We start from the raw sequence: 24321 nt of genomic DNA, 5'->3' as shown, positions 1-24321 counted from the left end.
AAACATTTCCAAACTGTCATGTTGTCTTCTCTTTCATGACTTTTTACTTCTTTGCTGCTGTTTTCTTAAAGGTTACTGCATTTAAAAACAAACAAACTACTTGTATCACGAAGCTTATGCCTCTCTATCTCACTCAGACTCTATGCAGCAGTGGCCAAATGTCTCCATGGCAACCCAGACAACCGTATTATGGGAGAGCGATGCTGCTGTCTGTCGGTCCACCTGCTCTTATGTGAAATCTTACATTAGGTGGCGAGTAAGCGAGTAGGTGAGCGAGTGCGTGCAGGTCAGTGACTCAGTCTGAATACATGTGTTTGAGCATGTGAGTACTAAGTGTGAGACTGAGTAAGCGAGTAAGCATGACCTCCTGTATATTTTGCACAACCTGCTCACGCGTTCGTACCCAAACTATGTGGGATTTTCATGCAGCATCTGTGAAAGCATGCATGAGTGTGCGTTTCCATGACAGGGAGTTGGAATGCAGTGCAGTGGAGTGCACGGATATTCTCTGGACAAGGGCAGAAGGATTTGAGCCACGTTTGAGCACCAAAGGGTACTTAAGCTCTTAGTTTGTTTTTCTGCACATGAACATTGGACTACGAAAAAATCAACCCAGGATATTTCCCCAGTTATCCTTTCCTCATGACCAGAGATGGGCAGTTACTGTAATCTGATTACTTTTTTCAAGTAACGAGTAAAGTAGGTTACTATTTGCAAGGTTACTATTGCAAAAACGGTAATTAGATTACCGTTACTTTCCTGTATGAACGCTGCGTTACTGCTTTACTCAAACCGTGATTTTTTTGCGAGAATGTCTCATGACAGTGACGTAACTTGACCAACACTGCTCATGACACTACAGTAAGTACTTTGTGTGATTTAGGTGATGAACTGCCTGCAAAGAGCATGCAGGAGACAGCACACATAAATGGCAAATGTAGATTGGCCGGTATCAGTGGATTCAGACATTATGTGGGCTTTGTCTTTAACCTGCCAGTACTATTGTACACACTAACATATATATGAAAGGGAGAGCTACAGCATCATATGTGCAGCAAATGCAGGCACTCGGATTCTTCTTCTTTCAGCTCCTCTGGCTCTATCTCACCTTATCCCCTAGCATCCTCTTCTGGTCCTCCTTTCCCATTCAAATATTATGCCCCATACTCTGATGTTGGCCCGCCTAAACTAATGCTTTACTCAATTTAAGCTTAAACGTAGATCCAGCAGAATGCACATCACAACCAGTGGGAGCCCTTTGATAACCAAGATAAACTTGAAGCTGATGAAATTTGGACCAATCCAAGTCTGGTTGGCCAGGGTTTGTTTCTCACAGACTGCTTGGGCTAAAAAGAGGAATTATTTGGCCCAATCAGAGAGTCCTTACCAGGCTTACCAGAGCTACCACAGAAGCCTTGGGCTAACATATGAGCTGATTGGTTTGTGATCAGAGAACACTTGAGCTCGTGGGCACTTTTGTTCTGACCAGACAGTTACTTCACTTTAAATCTAGGACGCCACTGATTAATCTGCTGACTGAGCACGTAATGGTTAATTTTAAAGGGGATTCCAGTACAGCCATATCCAGGCTGAGAGCTCTTACTGTGTTATCTGTTGTTGTTGAAGAATGTAGATAATTTTAAAAAACGGTAATAAAAATGGTTTAAGATTGCACTTCAGCAAATGCAATGGCTCTCTAGCATGCATCAACAGTCTCCTCAAACGTGTTCGGTTATTAAGACCTGGACTGTAAATCTTGGTCCTTGCATATAGACCTTGCATATTGTTTATAGAGCTGAATTCTCTGTAAAATATCCTGCTACAAGTTTCTGGTTATGTAGCAGATCTGTACAATTTGTCATCTTGTAAGTTCGGAAAATGTTGAACACAAAAAAGGAAAACTGGTTGTAAAATGAAGACTTCACAGCCTAACCAAACTGGGTCAGTTGTCTTTTTTTAGCCATCAGTATATCAATCCACAGCTAGCTGAAATAGTTCTTGTGGTTATTACGGTGGGTTTGCTGCATTCCTTAAATTAAACAACTGAATTCTATAAGAATAACTATGATTATTTATATTCATTTGACAAAAAAGTAACTGATTCCATTAAATTCGTGTTTGACATTTTCATTTCTGGTGGTGGACTTTAGGATTTGCAGGAAACACTTGAGTTGACCCGAGAGCCATTTGAATGGGACATTTGATTAAGGACACACTTATGCAGCTCAACAGTCGCTCTTTAGCGATGTTCATGCAAATGATGTGTAAATAAAGCTTCAGGAGCAGGGGGAGCTCACCTCCAATGCACATCACTGGATTTTTATACGCTGTTATATGAGTGAGAGCTTTTTGTCCAGCTGTGTCCATCTCCTCTGCCTCTTTATTTTAGTATGCATGTAGGTCATGCAGAGATTAATCCTGAGCTGGGACTGTTGGGACCTGAATGCCTGAAGTGAAGCTTGCCAGTCCAGGTGGGTAAAGCTGTGACTCATGATTCCCCCCTCAAAAAAAAAATGGGTCAGAGCACAGCACCTTTCACACCAAATAAATGTCTGCTAATCATTCGCTCTGGCTGCTAAGCACATACAGTTTCATCTGAGACATGTAACACAGGAGGGTTACATTTGAATACTGTGATTTACCTGACAGAGTACGACAAGATGCAGATGTCCAGTCTGAATCTAGTCCTTAAAAGCACGGACCAGGTGAAATGTTTCCCTTGAACTTGTGCCACAGTGCTGCAGACCACGACATAATGTGATCTCTTTTTTATCTTTTCTCAGCAGAGTGGAAACAAAATGGATGAAGGGGAGAAAAAAAAGTACAAAAAAAGAAAGAAAATGCTGGCTTTTAAAAATATAAAAACAGAATTGACTTTGAAATATTCGCTCTTGAAAACTGTCTGTCTGTAGCACGGCTGCATTTTTCAGTTAATGATTTTTTTATTGAAATGACTCAGCATTTGGAAGATACAGAATGAAAGAAATCTAAAAAAAACTCCAAACAAACCCAAGAATGAGGTGTCAATAAAATCTCCAGCCATCCTCGATCTTGAAGCGATCCTTACACCTAAAACCTGTCACACTCTACAGGCCTCAGTTCATGACGGTACAATTAGAAGACAAGTGAACATGTTTGTTTCAAAGGGCTGACAGGAGAACACAGCAGCACATGTGTGTCTGAACTAACCACAAGACTCGTGGAACAACGTCCTTTGGAAAGATGGGACTAAAGTGGAAATGTCTGGCCATAATGCACTGTGCATTGTCTGGAGAATACTAAACACATCATAACTCAAAACATGTTTTATATTTTAGATTCTTCAAAATAGCCACGCTTTGCTTTGATTACTGCTTTGCACACTCTTGGCATTCTCTCGATGAGCTTCAAGGATTTTCCAGAGATGCTGAGCACTTGGCCCTTTTGCCTTCACTCTGCTCATCCCAAACCATCTCCACTGGGTTTAGGTCAGGTGACTGTGCAGGCCAGGCCTTCTGGTGTAGTACTCCATCACTCTCCTTCATTGTCCTGTTGAAAAATAAATGATGGTCCAACTAAGCCGGATGGGATGGCATGTCGCTGCAGGATGTTGTGGTAGCCATGCTGGTTCAGTGTGTCTTCAAGTTTTGAATAAATCCCCAACAGTGTCACCAGCAAAGCATCCCCACACCATCACACCTCCCCCTCCATGCTTCACGGTAGGAACCGTGCATGCAGAGGGCATCCCGTTACCTTTTCTGCATTGCGAAAAGACATGGCGGGTGGAATCAGAGATCTCAAATTTGGACTCATCAGACCAAAGCACAGATTTCCACTGGTTTAATGTCCATTCTTTCTGTTTCTTGGCCCAGACTAATCTCTTCTGTTTGTTGCTTTTCCTTAGTAGTGGTTTCCCTGCATCTATTTGACCATAAAGCTGTATTTGTGCAGTTTCCTCTGAACAGTTGACGTAGAGATGTGCCTGGAACTCTGTTTGGCATTATCTGTAATTTCTGACGCTGGTGACTCGGATTAATTTATCTTCAGCAGCAGAGGTGACTCTTGGTCTTCCTTTCCTGGGGCAGTCCTCACGTGAGCCAGTTTTGTCATAGCGCTTGATGGTTTTTGTGACTGCACTTGGGGAATTTACTGTAGTTTAGTTCAGTTCTTATAGTAATGATGGACTGCTGTCGTTTCTCTTTACTTAGCTGATTGGTTCTTGCCATAACAGTTGTCAAATAGGGCTGTCAGCTGTGTACCAACCTGACTTCTGACAACACAACTGCTGGTCCCAACCCCATTAAGAAGGTAAAAATTTCCACAAATGAACCCTGACATGGCACACCTGTGATGTGAAACGATTTCAGGTGACATCATCATGAAGCTCACTGAGAGAAGGCCAAGGCTGGCCAGTGCTACTTTGAAGAATATAAATTATAAAACATATATAGAGTTATCATTTTTTCTTTGCTACATAACTCCATAAATCCTGCATATATTTGATGTCTTCAGTATGTATCTCCAACTTTTAGTAATAAAATTAAAGAAAAACCATTAAATGTGAAGGTGTGTCCAAACGTTTGACTGGTAGTGTATATATATATTTATTCTTTTATGTGGATTAACATTTTTAATTTGCAGGTATCTGCCTTCAGTAAATTCTTACCCTCTTTGTGCTTCTGCTTCCTTCTCAGATGAGTCCACTTCCTGAAGGTGCTGGTAGGCGGGGCCAGAATACTTGGAAACTCCAATTGGGTTTAATCTTCCTTTGGGTATGGGTGGAGTCCGGCGAGGAGCTGACCAATGGGCTGCCCGCATTCTCTGGTCAGGGCTGTGAGACAGGGAACTGCTTCTGAGGAAGATAAAAGAAGTAATTAGTAATTAGATTTTTGCAGTTACGTGTGCTGGCATGTTACTCTGTAATGTTATGCTAGCAGTGCACATTGATTCTTACAGCTCTGTTTTGATCACGGCTCATTTTAAATTTGCTTCTTTCAGCTGGCGTGTTGCTAATGCTCATTTCCAGCTCTAGTTGCTACATTGGTAACCCTAGAGTTTATTTATTTACTAGCTGCTCATATGTCAGTCAGCTCTCATTTGTCATTGCTTTAAGTACTTGTCTTGAACTTGGGAAAAGTTTAACTTAAAACTTGCCTACTTCAGCTTACTAGCAGCGAGTTCATCCATTGGTCCTCAAGGTGCTAATTCCACTGGTCACATCGTCACTGCTGCTTGCTTCCCATGCTGATCCTACACAGGTTTAACTCGTGTGTGCTTTTGCTCAAGTGTACGTTTTTAGATCAGTTTTTTAAATGACATTTCTAATTTTGTTTAGAACATTCTTCATTGCATATGATCAGTCATGTTAACTGGCTATTTGCCCTAGCAGAACATCCGTGTACAGTATTGCTTTGCAGCAAGCTCTTGCTCTTCTGGCCCAGAAACACCTTTCTATGTTTCTTGCTCTCTCTTGTTCACCTCATAAGTGAAAAAGCCAGGACACGTTCTCTTGCTTCTAACATTCTTTCTGAGCACATTCATCATCTTTAACTTCATGTATATGCTGATTATGTCATGTTATAAAAATCCCACACCAGTGGCTCCACCCCCATTTGCTGGCTGAACCTTTAAATATTCACTGTTGATCACTACCAAAGCGTCGATCTTTATAGTTGTGTGATGAAAGTGTGAAAAGTGAGAATTAAAAATTGATAAAAAGCTCCCTGTGCTGAAGTTCCAGGGTCCCCAAAATGATTACTACAGAAGGTCATGTAGCAGAAAAAGGATATGTGCTCGGAGTTTCATCAGAAGAAAAAAGAGGAAAAAAACACCTTTGAAGAAACTTGCTTTACTCAAGAAGCAAATTCCCTCTTCATGCTGCTCTTGTATTTTGAGTTTAGCTTTAAAGTTTTTTCTTTTTTTTGTCCAAACACCATTTCAAGCTTTCATTCATAAAACGCTGCAGTTTTAAAGAATAGATTTTCCTCTAAAAATGGGCTTCTTGGCTGTAACAACTGGAAGCTTACAGTCAGACTTTTAATAGTGCTGGCAGAGTTTTCTATAAAGGCTTTTATGTGAGATAAATCTTGCAACACTGAATTAGTCTTGGGCTGTTTTTTTCCTGGCTATTTTAGACTGTGGTGTCCCAGAACACTCTGGGATCCCGACAATAGCCTCTAACTCTCTCCCTGAGCTGATGAGGTTGCAAAAAACAAACCCTGATTGGTTGCTAATAAAATCATTTGTGGTAAGAGGAACCAAGTAATGTTTTTTTTCACAGAGAACAACCACATATAGAGAAAAAGGAGGGAGGAAAGTCTTGCAGGAGTTTAGCCAAAAGGTTAGATAGGTGGACTTTGTGGTTGGAAGGTTGTCTGATCCTATTTCTGGTTTGTCTGGGAAAATCTCATCTCAACTACTGCTTGAATCCACTTGAAGAAAGGAGATTAACCCCCAGCTGCTCCAGGAGTTGCTTAGCAGTAACAGGTAGAAATCCATGTGTGCACTGACAGGCGGATGCCTTTAACTGAACTGCCATAGTGAAGAGAAGGCCAAAAATAAAAGCATTACACATGACGTTTGACGACTTCCAACTGGGTCAGTGTTTAAAAGGGGTTGAGTTTAGATTTAATGATAAATTGAAAGTCTTTTTCACACACATGCTGACATGAAATCTGCTATTAAATCAGTGCTTCGTTTACCGAAATTCCCTTGAACTGTGAAATCAAAATACCGGCAAATGGTCTAATGTATAAACTCAATCTGCGGGAGCTCCCTGCAAAGTGCTGTGAATGTGTTTGCTCGTGTGTACTGTAACAGAAAAAAACAGCTTTGGCAAGGATTTGAATGTGAACTCTCAGAAGCAGACACTCCGGTGTGCGTGTTTGAGTGTATTCCTGCTGACGAACATGCCAAAAATCCAGGCAGCTCTGACACACCGCTGAACGCTGTGAGGAAAGACCGACTGGGATATACACGTCTGCGCTGGCTCGTGTTCTTCTGATTTTATCTCTGTCTCATCTCCTCTGTGTTCATGACTGTTATGGATATGCTTATTAATGTGTTTATAGCTATAATTATAATTACTATCATTCTTCTATAAATCAGCAATTAGCTTTGTCTGCACTGTAATGTGGATAATTCAATTTCTCTCTTCACTGAGTCTATGCTGATTACAGGAAAGGACATTGAAGTTGCCCATTGTTGCTATATTCTGCATTATTACCGTTTCCTGCAGTGAACAGAGGGGGAGTACAACATAAAGCCTGGATGTCTCTGCATGTGCAATTAAATGTCATACCTGTGATGTTTTACTGTGCCTCTGGAGCTTCTGGGTGGCGTAGTCGTGATGCTGCAGTGTGAAAAGCTGGACTCGCAGACGTTTCCCTGGCGAGACTGGGATGGCCGTTTGCAGCACTGGGGAAACAGAAGAGAAAAAGCAAAATAAATGTAATATATTAGGACGAATCCTTCACATGCATTTTAACATATGATGTTAAAGTTTGCTCAGACTGAGTCTGCTCCTTTCTAATCATAATATATTTAGATTTTTTTTCCCCCTAGCTCAAGACGAGGAGTGTCTTCTGCCTCGATTGTGGGGGCTGATCGTGAAAGAGTCAATTTATGCTGTTTCCGTCTTCTCCCACCTTTCACAACACAGTTCTTTCCTGACTGAGGTGTATTGTGCTGTGTGGAGAACAGAGGGAGGTTGCTGCTATCTTGATGAATTTAAGAGCACAAAGGCATCTGGTTGTGCCACAGCTCTTCAAGCAACAATGAACTGTGTCACAGATACCCCTGATTTCTGAATATTTTATGTTGCAACAAGGCAAAAAAGATAAAAAAAAATAAGGCAAGATGGATTGCTGCATTGTGATTGTTTCATAACTAAGATGATTCAGGGTCTCGGGGTTATCCCTTAGTTATGCTGCTGTGGACTTCTGCAGGATTTCATGTCATACACTGAGCACTTCTTCTCCACTCACCTCTCCTCCCTCCCTCCCTACATGTTTATATACCCTTGCAGCATGTGCAGGGATCATAGGAGATCGTAGTATTGTGGGGCCTTTACTTCACATTATAAAAAGCTTGAATTGACTTCAAGTGAATATTATAGGTAAAAGGCAGAAATTCTAATAACTTTATTTTTTATTTAATCACTAGTTTATATTCTGTGCTGCAGAACACTGATTTAAACTTCGCAGTGTACGAGCAAAACAACTATCAAGCATCTTTAGAACAGCATTTATAACCTAGGGCAGCGGTCCCCAAACCCCGGGCCTCGGACCGGTACCGGTCCGTGAATCGTTTGGTACCGGGCCGCGAGAGTTGAGGCTCAGGTGTGAAATGTACGGTTTTCAGGGTTTTTATCGGTTTTCAGCATTATTTTGTTATCATTTTTATTGTTAACTCGGTTTTCCTGGGTCTTTTCACGTGTGTTATGAATAAATCTTCTTTTTTTTCGGTACCGGTACTAGTTTTATTTTGTTGGATTTATCCGCAACACCTTAAAGGCCGGTCCGTGAAAATATTGTTGAGCATAAACCGGTCTGTGGCGCCAAAAAGCTGACCTAGGGTACAATCACACTAGTTTAAAGAGTGGTCGAATACTGCGGCATGACCAAAATTATTGCTACCATGTGATCTCCCTGCTTTGGGAAGCGCGATCAGGTCTGAAACCACTTGCAGTCAGCTGCTGTGTTCAAACCAGCTGTGTCAAGGCAGCAACAGAACGGCAATAAGATCGAGTGAGTCTACTATCAGTTCTTGATTGAAGTAGGTCAAGTTGTCACACATATGCAATCTTTTTGCAATAAGACAGTAAATAACTGATAATCTGTTGTCATCTCCATCATGTGTAGAGCGAAGCTTTCAGGAGCCACACATCAGGTATCAGCCTAGACTGAGTGTGTTGTCACAGTGTGGCCCAGATTTAAATGGGGTAAATTTACGAATTACAAATTGATAAGGAAATGCAGCTACGTCGTTTCATTAATGACAAACGCTCCAAAATTAGGGAACGAATAAATCACTGATGTTATAAGCATAAGCTCTGGTTTTACACATTTTTTTCTCTTTGAAAATAGTGTGACAGTTCAGATAAATCAGAGGAGGCCAAAAAAGAATCGGTATATAGTATGTTTATGATTCAGGGGTGTTAGAAATTTAAATTGTTATAAACTATTCCTCCATGTAAACCTGACAGCTAGTTTTAGCAGCCAACATTATGTATGTGGAAGAACATAAGGCATTATTTACTGTAAGGTTCTGAGTTGTTGGTGTTTTGGTGCGGTTACTGTGCCACATGTATAAATGCATACATCGTTCCATGTTTTTCTGCAGTGTGTGAAACTGCGATTTGGAGTTATGCACCAGCGCAGCATTTCTGCAGAAACGATATGCACACAGTTTGTTGGCTTTGCAACTGATGGCGCAGCTCCTGCGATGGGCCGATGGACAGGAACAGCCAGATTCTTGGGTGAAAAGGTCAGCCCAACCTTGACAGTCATTCACTGCCATTGAGAGTTAGAACTTGCAGTTTTACATCATGTAAAATGAAAGAGAAAGTTTCAGAGCTGAATCATTTTCATATGTTTGTTAACTCTCGAAAGTCCAAATTACTCCTAAAAGTCAGCTGCTGTTCTCAGAAAAGCTCCATCCTTGTATGGAGATTTACAAACGTGAGCTTAAAAAAAAGAAGAAAAGAAAGAAAAAATGTCGATGTCTGCAGGAAAAGAGAAAGAAATCTGTGGAATGTTTCCTTAGGATTCTGCTATAAAGAAATAAACAACATTGCACTAAACTGACAGCACAAAGCATTTTTACATCATTTCATATTAAAAATTGAAGTTAAGTGGCACAGCTGGTCAAATGCTGCCACTTGAATGGGGGGATTTAATTCTGGCATGTTAAACCATTTGTACTATTGTGTTTGATTGAGAGTGTCTGAAGAAGAAAGTGTGAGGCTGGGAATACTGCACAATATTACGAACCCAGAAATTCTGAGTTATTCAGATGCGATACACTAACACAGTCCCATAACTGCAAACATGACAAATGTGTTATATAATGGTGCATATCGAGGGAAGTAATGGAAAAACAGGGATGTTGCTCCGTGTATGCACACTGCTGAGAAAAGACATGGATGGAAAAAAACAAGGAAATCATGGATCTGAGGTACAATATCCAACTCTTGGTCCTGGGGGAGCAGAGAGCATCCTAGCTGTCATGAATGAGAGGTGGGGTACACCCTGTACAGTTGGACTGTCCATCACAGGACTAATAGAGATAGACCACAACTCACAGCTACACCTACGGCTAATTTAAAAACAACCAGACCAGATCTCGGGTCTGTGGGAGGAAACGCACACAGGGAGAAGATTCAAACTCGACAGTGACTCCAATGCAAAGAGGAGATTTGTACCCAAAACCTTGATGACATGAGCTCACTGTGTTACCCACTGAAAGCACTGATGTCTAAAAAAATATATTCAAATTACACACTGAGGTGATATAGACAATTTGTTCCTGTATTTAGTGTAATTCAGGCATTTGCAATTACAATAATTCATCTCTCATTAATAAGGTAATAAGCTGAACACACAATCAGCTGCCCATCACCTTAGTACAGTATTTACAGTACTGTAAAGGATTTTACATTTACTAACAGGTGAGTGTGTACATTTTCCTTTGTGGTTTTCTTTGTGAGACAAAAGAAAATCCCTGGCTAGCTTTTAGTTCAAATTGTTACTCCAGGGGAAATTAATAAGCTTGTTGTTGGCATGCAATGAAATAAAATCCATACACTCAGAAATAAATGTACTCTAGGGTAAGCAACTCCTGGACAATGTAGTCAGTGTACTCAAGCTAATGGCAAAGAGGTGTTTTCAGTAACATAGAAGTACTTGGAGTTACTTTTCTCAGTAGGCATTATTGACCAGTGTGTCTGCACTGTCGGGTGTCTGTATCGTTCTGTTCTGTCTGGTGTTGCACTGTTTGTTTTATTTTTTTGTAATTTTTGCACATTTATGTAACCTTCTGTTGATGTTATATGTCATATGTGGCACCATCGTCTTAGAGGAACGTTGTCTCACTTCACTGTGTACTGTACCACTGCACATGGTTGGAATGGCAATACAGCCACTTTACTTGACTTAACATTACTTTTTACAACATTAAGACTCAATGATTCCACTATTCATATAAATAATTACACTCATGGAGAGATGGACAGTGGGCAACACACCGCACAATATAAGATGCTGAAGACGTTTCACCTCTCATCCGAGAAGCTTCTTCAGTTCTAAGCGCATTTGGTGAAAAAGGTCAGTCTTTCGAGGATGCCAATGTTCTCATCTTGGACAGAGAAGACAGACGGTTTGAAAGAGGAGTGAAAGAAGCCATCTATGTCCAGTGTGATTGACCATCTTTGAACAGAGGCGGTGGTTTACGACACCCACTGTCTGCCATCTATAATCCAGTTTTGAGATCCCTTCTCAGACGCCTTAACGCCCACTCACATCCTGGGCCATCTGACCTCACAAAATTACATGATGGGGGAGGGGGGGGGGGCGGCGGGGGGGGGGGGGGGGGTGCTCACTGTGGTTCACACCTTCACTCATGTGATTAGGTAGAGGATCAATAGGGGGTCCATGACCGTCTTGGGGGGACACTCCCATAGGTCTTAAAATCTGGGACTCTCCACCAATTGCTCTTAGAACTGAAGAAGCTTCTCAGATGAAACATCTTCAAGAAACTTAAAGAAGTCCAGAGGCTTTTTTCCAAGCAAGTAACTGCAAAGTAATGTTTAATAAAGGTAATACAAAATTAACTTAAAATATTATTTTTCTCAGTAGCACTGAAGCAAAATTGTTTTTTTTTAAAGTGCATTAATCTTCTAATGTAAAATGTTATTTTTAAAAGTAATGTTAGCCATCACTGGTCTGCTCTTTGTACTATTTTGCCATTTTTTTGTTGGCCTAGTGAAGAAGTCATCTTGGTGGTATTTGACCAAATTTACCACGTCCTTCAGTTTGTCCACTATCCATTCGTCCTGCGTAACTCCAGTACATCTCTCAGTTTACTGCTTTCTCTTTCTTTTGCTTTCTCATCCACATTGATCCCTTATCCCCTCTTTCTATCTTGCAGCCTTCATGGCAGGATGTCTAAATTAGCTCTATCACTGTACTATGTGGGTCTCAGGTTCTTTCTTTTAACTCTCCTTCTGCTCGTTCCACCTCTAGAGAGACAGATATGCAATAAAACAAAGCAGTTCTTTGATTCGACACTTCACAATGCGCTTGACAAAGCAAACTCAGTCAGCTACATGGCAGCTGCGAACTCCTGAAAAGAACACAGGACAGCACAAGAAAGTGCTTTGAGCTTTAAACTTTAAAAGGCTTAAAGATGCAAGAGGACTTTGATTTGATTTCTTATCTATAACACATACGTATCAGTGGTTTGGATCTATCTGGTGGTGACAGTTTTCTCTCCTCAGCATTATCTCGCCATCGTCTAGACAGTAACTTCCACACTTTTGTAACTTATGTAAGCGAGACCTACTTTTGTGCAATTCTTTCCTCCAACTTACTTTTATGTCTTCTACAGTTTGATGTCTGACTAACAAGACTGTCACAGACACAGTCCCTTTAGTGGACCCTCTCCAGGACACCAGTCTCGTTAGCATCACAGATGCTGCCAAGGTGATGTGACCAAGCAGACAGTGGAACACCTCATTTGTACCTCAAAAACCACGACACACTTTCTAGAATTATTGAAGTCCTGTCATACTTCATATAGGCTACCATCTGAACTGAAGTGGGCGCGTCAGATGATCAGAGTATGTTCAGTGAATATTATCAAAATGTATTTGCAAACAATTTAAACTTTTATCACTGAGCTACACTTATTACCATAAAATAATACAGAAAATCAGGGTGCTCGCTTGATTCATGGCCTCTGTAAAAGGAGGATATTCCTTAGGGCATTGCTACGTTAAGCTAGACAATATATATTGACCATATAGGCTCCTGAACACAGAACCCTGGTATCTGATGTTTGGTTTCCAAAACCTAAGAATGTCACAGAAAAATGGCTTCAAAATGGGACTTCACAAACCAGCGGGCAATATGTCCATCTTTTATATGCAGTGGCATGCTCCAGGGTTTGTCAAGCTTCATAAAATCATGTTTTGGCCTCTGCTACTTTGATTGGTTTGCTGTAAATCTTTAAACATTCTGCAACTGCGATAGTAAATCAAAGGACTTCCCCTGTGTTTTGCCCTCATGGAATGAAATAAAAAAATGAAACGATTTCTAAGAAACGATGAGTTAAATCCAAATCGTCATGTAGCTGTATCACAGGCTCTGCTCTCGTTTTGACACCGTGTACATCCAAGTCGCTAATTGATGCAGAAACTACCAGTGAGAAATTATTCTTTCCCCGGCCAGTTAAATCAGGAAATCAGATCATTTAAGAGTGGGAAAAATCACACCAGTGACCTGTTAATTAATTCAGTGGATGAAACTGTATCCACCTGTGCTAGTCATAACTAAAGGAATGCCCAAGGTAAGTCATGGGAAATGCTTTACTTTTCCAGTAACACACAAAGTATTGCGTTAAATGAATTTACCCGTTCGCTGCCTAGCAGCTCAAAGAGAGGAAAGTGCCTTCGATCTGTTAATGCCGACTCTGCGAGGTTCAGCAGCCACTTTTTTTCAGTCTGAAAATAGATTTAAGCTTAAGAAAGATCGCCTGAGGAAAAACTGGAAACTGTGTGCATGCGTCATCCAGCAATACTGACTGTTTATAGAGGTCATCAATATAAATGTAATATTTTCTTGCACAGCTGCAGGCAAAGAAACTCTTTAGCTCCAAAAACGTGAGCAGATACAACCAGCAAAAGTAATCATGGCTTTGACAGTGACTCTGCGCCGAGTCTGGACGTTTGTGGTGCATGGAGCGCATAAAACAGCTGCGTGTGTGTGTGAGCGAGCGCACATGTACTTTAATAGATGTTTTAATCTTAAGAAAGGGACTCTAAGAAAGGGCGACCGTGGCCCAGGGGGTTGGGAAGCACATCTGTAACCGGAAGGTCGCCGGTTCGATCCCCGTACTCTCTGTCCTGGTCGTTGTGTCCTTGGGCAGGACACTTCACCTACCGCCTACTGGTGTTGGCCAGAGGGGCCTCGCTTCTGTCAGTCTGCCCCAGGGCAGATGTGGCTACAACTGTAGCTTGCCGCCACCAGTGTGTGAATGTGAGAGTGAATGAATAGTGGTATTGTAAAGCGCTTTGGGTGCCTTGAAAAGCGCTATATAAATCCATTATTATTATTATATGCCTCTAGAATTTTTTTTTTCATTTTTTTAAACACTGACAAACTATGTGGACTGAACCAGAGATGGTTTTATGATTCGCGCAGCTATCATGGCGTCTTTAACTGTTTCACAGCTAAACACATGCACTCCAGTCTCAGAAATACGCTTAGCATAGCGGGCTCAGTACAGCGCCGCTCATGATGAAGTCAGGGCAGTTTTAATTATGCGGAAATGGCAGACGGACTCTGTGGGACACCTCAAGAATTCATGATAGGGTGGTAAAACCTGATTGATAGAGAAAGACTGACTTGCTCAGAGCTGCTCTTTAGTTCACTGCTTAATCAAATACTTCCAACAAAGGGCCCTGCGGTGCTAATCAGAAGTGTTCATTTTCTATCGCTGGCCACTGCTGGAATGTTCTGCCGACTTTGGCGTGACCCACATGATCACAGGGGTCTAGATCTACTTGTAGCTACTGCAAAATGAGATGAAAAGTCCGAATCTAAATGAAAGTTGGGTATAATAATAAAACGAAAATGTGTCTGTGTAGTGAAAAAATGCCACAGAAATGAATGTGTGTGTGGCTGTTGTGTGTGTGTGTAAGATCCTAATACACCATTGACCCCATGCTTGTTGCGCTCCTTTCAGAAATTTTAGTAATTGATTGCCTGCAGACAGAAATCAATGTGATTCTGGGTGCGTAGGCACAAAATAAACAAATGCTGCTCATTTGCATGCAAGTTCCCCAAAGACTGTTGTAGAATTTAAATAAATAAAAGAAGATTTCAAAGCAACATTTATGCACTAAAGATCCGCCTTGTTTTTCCACCACAAAACATTTTTTGGAGTCAGTAAACAATAATCAGTAATTCAAGAGCCAGTGCTAATAAAGCAGTTAGGAAAATAAAAGCCAAAGTGCTTATTTTAAATAATTTTCTGAACAAATTTATGCAATATATGCATGTGATATTCGATTATAGTCTACTTTTTTCAATTCTTTGCAGAAAAGATCATTAATTATTGCAAAATAACACAATAATAATTAAAATGTTCTAACACTTTAAAGTGCACCATAAGTGGGAGGCAATAATGGTCATTTACACTTCAATCACTATCCATTAAATGACAAAGACACCTTTAAAGGCACTGTCAACAACACACATGTTTTAGTAAAAAGAGCGTTGCAACTAATCTGGTGTCTCTCATCAATGAGATGAGCGAGTGTGGGCTTTTTTTCCCAATACAACATGATATTTCAAAATTAGATGTGAAGCAGAGTAGTTTAGACAAGCTTAATGCCTCAGTGACAATCAATGAGCAGCTGTGTTGTCGATAAACTAGGCTGATTAGACTCTTTGAGACTTTGGTTGTGAAATGCCATATGCAACATGAGCTCAAAAAAGTTGCAATATAAAAGTGAAAGTTTTACTTTGGTGTTTCAACCGTTGGTTTTAGCAAGTGTGGCTGAATATGTTAGGTGATGTGACATTTAATGTGATGTCCCTGCATGTACTGGAGCATTTATATTATCATGTATCAGAGTGATGTTGGAAAAAATAGGTAAGTGAAAAAAGATAAAGCAAAGCGGAAATTCTGAGATAAAGAACAGTGACCCACTTAAAGTTTGAATGAAGCGTCTATAAACAAGATGAAAAGGACAGAGTTGAAAAGGAATACAACATTCCTCCTGTTGACTTCCATAAAACAAAAGGAGATAAGAAAGTGAAAAGATAACAAAAATGTCCTTAAATAGCTACACAGCTGAAAATCAGAAAGGAGTTTCAAGTCATAAGTATGCAGACAAAATATTCAAGTTTCCCAGACTCGTTTCTGATCTATATAACTGATCTGTTTTCCTGTGCCTTCTCTCTCATCGGGTCGATAAACACAGAAATCTATTTGCATTTGTTTTCAGTAACTCTGACATTTAGGTTGAAAGTGAAATGAAAAGTGATGTACTTCTAATGGCTGCACAATTTCCAACAATACCTCAGTTATTTGTCTGAAATATAAATGTTGCTCTTTGAGATTAAAATAATATTGACTGTTTTTTGGGCATATTTTGTGCAGTGCAGTTATGCTGGCGGCTGGACTTTTGCTATTCCTCTGATCATTACATTAGTTTGGGAAGCCAGTATGTTTGTCCTCGACAGACCTCTTACCTTGAAGGTAATTTGAGGAGACGCACCTGACACACCATCTTTACAAACTCCAGATTTTTCAGATTGCTTTCAAACTCTGGTTAACTCTGTCTCCGAGCCATATCTTACACTCCTGAATCGTCTGAACTGAAACTGAAGGTGGAGGCTTCGGGCAAGAGTGTCAATGTGCTGACATTTATTTGAGGCTGACATTAAAACTAAAATGAAACAATCAAAATGTGATTGATATGTAGACGTTCAGCTTTCAAAGTCTTTAAAAACATTCAGGAATGGTTGATACATTTCGGATTTACACACCTATTTTTTCATAAATTAGGAGATCAAAGGTCTGGAGTTGAAAGAAAGAAAAGAGACAAAGGGAACCATGCAGTCAACAAATCAACAAGTTGGGACAATATTAAAATGCAGTCGCAAGCTTGGCAACACCAAAACATCTGGGAGACCACGGAGAAGCCAAGCGGATGGTTTAGATTAGATTTGTTTGAGGAGGTAAGCATAACATAATTGCATTAATAATATAATTGCTCTACCTTACAATGTAAAGTACCTTGAGGAAAGTTTTGTTGTGAATTGGTGCTATAAAACTGATAAAACTGAATTAAATTGGTTGTACAAGCCAAGGTTTTACCCTAAGATGGTCCTTTATCCTTTACAACAGCGGCCCAAACCTTTTTTGCACCATGGACGGGTTTATTTTCATGGACCGACCTTTAAGGTGTTGCAGACAAATACCACAAAATAAAACCAGTACTGGTACCAAAAAAAAAGAAGATTTAGTCATAACACACGGGAAAAGACCCAGGGAAACAATAAAACGATAAAAAAACGATAAAAACCCTGAAAACCATACATTTCACACCCGAGCCTCAACTCTCGCGGGCCGGTACTAAAGTGGTCCGTGGCCCGGGGGTTGGGGACCACTGCTTTACAAGATCAATCAGACAGATAAATCAAAATGAATTTGTGCTAGAATGACTGAAAGAAGTGTGTGTGTTGAACTATACTTTGCACATTATCCCAAGTACCAGTGACAATTTTGACAGCAAACTTTGACTAAAACGTCAGTTAGTTTTAGCCATAAATCAGGCATCTAAATTCTTTTAGTTTTAGTCAACAAAATATCAAAACTGATAAAGTTCATTAAATATAAACTGTAAAAGTGTGTCGTGTTTTTACTGGTGAAAGTTGCTCCGCATGGTTTACAAAGCTTCTTATTTTCAAAGACATTAAGCATGAAATGTGTCCATGTGTCGACTCTTCTGTTCGTCCAACGCTGACATATTTCCTGAAAAACAGGGAGCTTCCCCTCCCCAACATTTGTCACTAGCAGATCAGTTTTTGCTGTAAAAGGAGAATACTTCTGATTGGATCATCCCGCTTCTCTATACAGCTTCATTCTGATTGGATCTCGTGTCTCCAGGACATTTTCATCTCGTTTTTATTTTTCGATGAAAGTATCGATACAAAAAAAAATCAGAATCTCAATTTCTGCATTTGAAATCAAGTATGACACTATTATGCTTGCAAAACTGTACTCGTTTGTTTAACAGATTCATCTGAAATTTTAAATATGCCATAATAGACAAAGGAAATTTTCTCTCTTGCTGTCAAATGTGTGTGTATGGTAAATATAAGGTTGTAGCCAAGTTACCATAGCTTACTTTTCCAAAGTCTAAGTATTACTTTAGGTCTCTTTTAAAAGGTCAGATAAAATATGGACAACATTGCCTTTTTGGTGTCAAAAACTAGTGCAGTGCAACTTCTGGGGTCAAAACCAAAGATGTATTCAGATATAGTTGGTATGTTTGACATCTATCTTATTTTTTTGTCAACCCATTTTGCACAACTTCCTTCTTTGGCATTACAGGTGAAGATATTATATTTCAAGCTTTTTAATGAAATAACAACCGCTGATGTAGTTTTTTCAGAGGACAGTCTTTGCAATGATGACAAATCAGGATAAATCTGTCAGCTGTGTCATGAACTGCCAGCATGAAATGTAATTATCTCCACTGCTTTTCCCACACAGTGATTTATTCATCTTCTGCATATTAATGCGCTTATGATGGAGCCCCTTGTGTATAGACCAACAGTGCATTTAAAAATGTTTCTAATACTTTACACCTTTGTGTATTAATTTCAGTGGAGTGGACAAAATATTTGGAACCATTTAAATATAATGCAGTCTGGTGGAGCACTACCAGCACCCATTATGACCTATGCAATAAAGATAAGAAAATCACAAGCTGGAAACACAGTAATTCATGGTATAGATGTTGTACTGGAATATGTTAGAGCTCATAGGTGTACCTAATGAAGTGCCTGAGAGATTTACATGATTAAACTGTAAAAAATGCTTAAGGTTAATTTATGCAGATTGGTGTACAAATACACACAAGGACAGTCTCCCAGGAGCAACATTCATGTTAAGGTAATTTTCATGTCCATGCCAGCTACGCCCGGACGCACAACTGGGAGTGCGATGACACAGAGCACTGAGGAGATGATGAATGAAACTGGCAGCCAGCAGCATGCTCCCAAACCACTGAACGATTGCTCTCAAGAAGACCTGTAAGCCTCGTGCAAGTGGCCAGGTGGAGACAGCAATACATACTTATTCATATGCACAAACTGCAGGCGGCCATAAATCTAATGGTAATCCTCTGCGGTGTCGTGTGTGAGGTGTGCGTCTGCTCAGTGATAATAACTTTAGGGAGCAGACATCTCATTTTGAATATTTGTTGGTTTTCAGATTAAGATTTATGTTTTAATGTTTGTTGACTCCTGCTAATGCCAACTAATTTACTGAAAAATAATAACCAACCCCTGAAGCCCAAGGCTATATTTTAAAATTCCTACCTAAAAAAAAAAACAACATCCAGAAATTCAGCCAGGGACGGCTTTATAACTGTTACAAAAAACTCTGGCCTCTATGGGTGAGATTAAAAAAAAGCTACCACAACAATGATAAACTAATGATTTATATTAAAACACGAGCCTGCATTTGAATTTCCAGCTTTAACAAATTTTTTTGGAAGAGAGCTGGATGTTGCTACATTCATTGTAAGAAGTAATCTCTCACAAGTACAGCCTCATGTTTACGCTTCCATAAATCCATAACTAAAAGTAAGGAGGTAAGTAAATAAGAGAATGTATTGCTTTAAATGATGATCAGTTTTTAGATTTGCTGATGTTCAACTGGCCAATGCCATCTGCATTATCCTGTCTTTTAAACCTATATTGCTCCTATAGAAAAATTCCAGGTTGCAGCGCACATGTGAAAACGAGCCAACAGTCTTCACAAAACAGGAGCACCGGGAGTTCCGCATGAGGTCAGTTTTCCATGTGTTTACATGTATAAGCACCAAAAAACAGAAGAGAAAAAACATCTCATGTACTCACCTCATGAATTTGCAGGTTGGTGTTAGAGGCCCTCATTTTGGCTTCTAGGGCATTATGGGAACTAGTAGTGTAGTTTTTCAAACTGCGACTCTCCTTCAGGTGGGCCTGGAGTTTTTCTCTGCGCCTCCTAAACATAAAGGAAAAAAATATACAACTGAGATAAAAAGTTATTGGATCCAGTTGAGTGCTTTAAGAAGTAGCGTTTATTGGCTGAGTTTCAGCTGTGTTGTATCTGGACGTAACAGTGATGCATTAAATTCATCTTTAAGACAGGAAGATTAACACGAGACTGAACAAGCGAACCTGCTGATTGCGTCTCATATCATCCAGGCTACTTCTGCACTTACAATCAGATTTAAATGCAGATGTGTGTTCTGCATTATGATATAGACTTCTGAAAACTCAAAATGTTGAGTGTAGAATGGATGGAGGGACCACCACTGAATTTTTAACCAAGTGCTTAAATACAGGCTGTTAGCACATAGAGCAATGCTAATGCTAGCAAGCTAGTCAAAAGCTGCTGATTTTTACATCGTCTTACTGCTTTTACTGAAGTTGAATTTATTAGGCTAATATGTATGTTTAGAGACTCAGTGAGATGCAAATATTTTCAATTTGGGTGGCCTAATGGTTTCATATTATTTAAAAAAAAAACACGTTTGATTTCTAGAGAGTAAGTGCTGCTATTAGCTAAATGAGTGCGGATCATGTTTACGCTTCCAGATTTTTATCCCACTGAATCAGCATCTAATGTTAGTGAATACTTGTATGTGTTTATACAGCTATAAATACATAATAATAGGAGACACTGACATTTCAGGCTGGCTCCAATCCATCCAAGTGATGTTCACTTTAAATTTAGCTTCTATATGACAATCTAATAACGTATGCATGTTGACAGAAACTGTTAACAGGTTTTATTCCTAGCAGCGATATTAAAATGCCCAACAATATGCCTCTCATAAGCACACGTGGTATATTCATGCACAGTGTAACCTTTGTCAGTCTCCAGAGTAAATCATATACACCATCATAAGTTCTATACAGCACTGAATATCTGGCATTTCCTTATTAAAGGTCAGACAAACAAAAGTGAAGGCTAACTGACAGTTTTCAGGTCATTTTTGTTATAGCTTTTGATTTGAATCGGTGGTTCCAAACAGATTCAGCTCCATCTCTCACTCTGGTATTGATTTTTCGAAATGTATCGATTAATTTTTACATCACTTGAGATTAGTGGATCCTGAAAGGGTTTTCTGTTAACACTGCTTTGTAGTTGTTTGACTGTAAAGAAATAAGAGACACACCTGCTGGCTAAAAAGGCCTTTAATCTCCCATAGTTGCTTCCACTCAAAAATCCATACCAGTTCCTCTTTAGCGCGATATTACGCTCTGAGGTTTTCTTCCAGTACAACCTGTATCGAGTTCCTCAGTGTCATAATTATGTTTTGCAGTCATTATCTTGAGATTAGCAAGTCTCACTTGTAACCAGTCTATAATTTTGCTCTAATTAATACAAAACTGGAGCTTTGGCACAAACAGCTAATTATAACAAGTTTGAAAAATGATGTCTGCTCCCTTGCCTTTGTTTCAGAAATGCAGATCTCACTGAGTAGTGTTCTACAGGTCTCCTCTCGGACAACAAACTAAACATATGTAGCTGCTAATTGCAGCCAGAGATGTGAGAATTTTTAGGTCTCTTTTCCCCAGCCAGTCAAATCCAACAGTGATCTCAAGACTTCTCAGAACCATTATGTGCAGCAGCATTTTCAATATTGTATTTAGGACGGAACAAAGGAGGGACAGATTTAAGTCCAAGTTTATACAGAAGAAACTCCACCAACTGAATTTATGAGCCTGGCTTACTTTTTAAAGTATCCCTACCATCCTTTGCGATTCCTAAAATAATCTATTTTCTTCCCTCTCCAACCAAGACACTGGCTCCCTGGTGAAGGAGAGTTGGTTTCTAAGATTTCCCTGGAGAAGGATGAGTGGAAGAAACTGAGCTTCCTGAGAAGTTCTCTACCAGTAATATAATTTTATCTGATTTCTCTGTGATCTGTGATTAAAACAAACTAATAGACGTTTATATAATGACACTTGACATGAAGTTTGGATTTGTTATTAATCTCTGTCTCTCTTCCACAGCATGTCTTTGTCCTGTCTTTCTTCTCTCACCCCAACTGGTCATAGCAGATGACCGATGAGCCTGGTTCTTCGTTAGAGGTTTCTTCCTGTTAAAAGTGAGTTTTTCATTCCCACTGTTGCCAAAGTGCTTGCTCACAGGGGCTCATATGATTGTTGGGTTTTCCTCTGTATGTATTATTGCAGGGTCTACCTTACAATATAAACGTCTTGATGCATGCTCAATCATCCAGGTAAGTAAATCTCCAAAAGTTGATTCTGTTCATCTGGACGTAGCGTTTTCTGTGGGAGAAACGCTTCGTCACTCATCCAAGTGACTTCTTCAGTCTCAGCTGACTGCAGGTTTCCCCAATCTTAGAAACAGTACATTTGCATAATGACTGAAACCAGCCCACTGAAGGAACAATGGGCTGGTAAAACGCTACGTCCAGATGAACAGAATCAACTTTTGGAGACCCTTGAGGCGAATGTTGTTGTGATTTGGCGCTCTATAAATAAAATTGACTCCATTTAATAGTTTCTGCATAGATATGTAGAACTGTGACTATTCATTTGAGATGTGTTCTCCTTACATTAGTAAAAAAATTGAATATTACAAAGAATATCTTTATAACATTCTTTGCAAATACACTGAAGGACTAGTCATTGACAGCCACATTAATTAGTTTGACCCTAATCTTGCAGCTGACTACATGACAAAAGGTTTAGAGGTAATCAAGTTAGAGAAAGCGTAATAATTACAGCTGGAGTAGCTGAAGGATGTGAGCCGATTTTGTCCATTCATCTGAAAGAACCTCTTTTGGTTTGCTATTCTGACCAGTAGACATTAAAAATCTACTTGATTTTTTACACCACTTACCCAAGCATGTGCAATTAGACTGACCTGGAGCACAAAAGCTCTGTATCACAACTTCATTGTGTTGTGCCAGGGGTATGCTCATTACCAGATGCAGCTGATGAAGCCTTTACTTGTCCTTTGTCAGACACTCTGCTGAATGACAGCGACGTAATGAAGTGTTTACAAACTGCCGCATGCTAAGCTTCTATCCTCTCCACCTCTGAGGCCTTTAATTATATTTTCTTAGAAGGAGGCTGTGACATTTGGTACACACTAGTTTTGGAAAAGTGTTTACTTAATAGGAACGGTCCATTATCTCTTCTAAAGCCTTCTCGCAATCTGCTCGTTTGCTTGCCGTTTTAGGATCCAAAAGGGTATCAGTGCTCTTTGTCATAGAAGCATATGCTTTTGCTGCCATGAAATACAAACATCCAGCTCTGTAGGTTTGTTGATAGATGTGCCATATATCACCCTGCATCCCTCACTGTTTGTGCAAAAGAGAAAATTTGGCTTTGTTATCTCAGGGTGGCGTTACAAAACTTATAATAAAATCAGGCTCAATATCCACCAAAAGCACCAAATATTTGCAACCAGCCTGATCTCCTGAATGAGTCACTGACACGCAGCTAATACTAATTCTTGGCATTTCATATAAATTCTACTCTACTATACTTCTTATTCAGCATTAAAGGTTCATAATCCTTAAATTATCTGATGGTTGGAATGGTTTTGTATGCCTTTATTGCAGAACACAAGTAGAGAGCAATAAGGAGACTTAACTCCTAAATAATCTGCTACCCTTGTTTCTCCAAAGAAGGATAATTAGAAAAAACAACTAAGTACACCAGGAAAATTATGTCTGCATTAGAGGAATTCTTTACATTCACATCCTCTGCAAACACACACACATGCAGGAGTCTCTTGTTGCAAGGCAACAGTGCTGACTACAGATAAATCATGCTGACTTTTTGCATTTAGTCCCAATGCAAGCAGTATTTTAAAGCGAGGCAACTTAAAAACCTATAGAGATAATCTGCCTGATAAAAAGAAATTGCTTCTGATGAAGTTATTTAAAGAAGAAAAGTTTGACTCCTTGTTAAAAATTCTCAGCACTGCTTCCACTCCACTGTCACCACACGGTATGGATTAGTTCACTGTCAGCGTATGTGTGCTGGGGAATGACTCAGCATTGTGGCATACCACACTATGACTCGCTTCATGACTAGTGGTGATGTAACACAATCTTGCTCCTGTCCACACACATCAGATCCAAGGTTAACCCTGAGAAAACGACTTCAGCAGAAATGAAAACAGTCTGCTGGTGTCAAACTGCACATCAAATACAGTATGTGCATTTTAAGACCACAGAAGGTCAAACAGCCACGTTAAGTAACGTTGAGCGAAACATATTTTGAATGAGGTGGGACTTAAAGGGTACAGAGCTTAAGGCAATCTATTCTAAAGTTTTTGTGTTAAGTC

General features: G+C 39.8%; 1 protein-coding gene across 2 annotated transcripts in view; it reads right to left on the bottom strand.

The window, feature by feature from the left end:
• The window catches only part of nrg3a (neuregulin 3a), a 343893-nt gene that overhangs the window by 6085 nt on the left and 313487 nt on the right, over positions 1 to 24321 (bottom strand). The window contains exons 6-8 of one of the 2 annotated variants that reach the window (XM_084949177.1): positions 19860 to 19986; positions 7280 to 7395; positions 4646 to 4828 (exon numbers count right to left, since the gene is read on the bottom strand). In XM_084949177.1, coding sequence (XP_084805303.1) covers positions 4646 to 4828; positions 7280 to 7395; positions 19860 to 19986 — 426 coding nt within the window. Of the gene's footprint in view, positions 1 to 4645; positions 4832 to 7279; positions 7396 to 19859; positions 19987 to 24321 lie in introns of both variants that reach the window. The other variant, XM_084949176.1, reaches the window with a different exon arrangement.

This window comes from Perissodus microlepis, chromosome 13, assembly GCF_051167445.1.
Source record: "Perissodus microlepis isolate ML-2025 ecotype Zambia chromosome 13, ASM5116744v1, whole genome shotgun sequence".
NCBI classification, from domain to species: domain Eukaryota; kingdom Metazoa; phylum Chordata; class Actinopteri; order Cichliformes; family Cichlidae; genus Perissodus; species Perissodus microlepis.
This window is presented reverse-complemented; position numbering and strand designations above follow the sequence as displayed.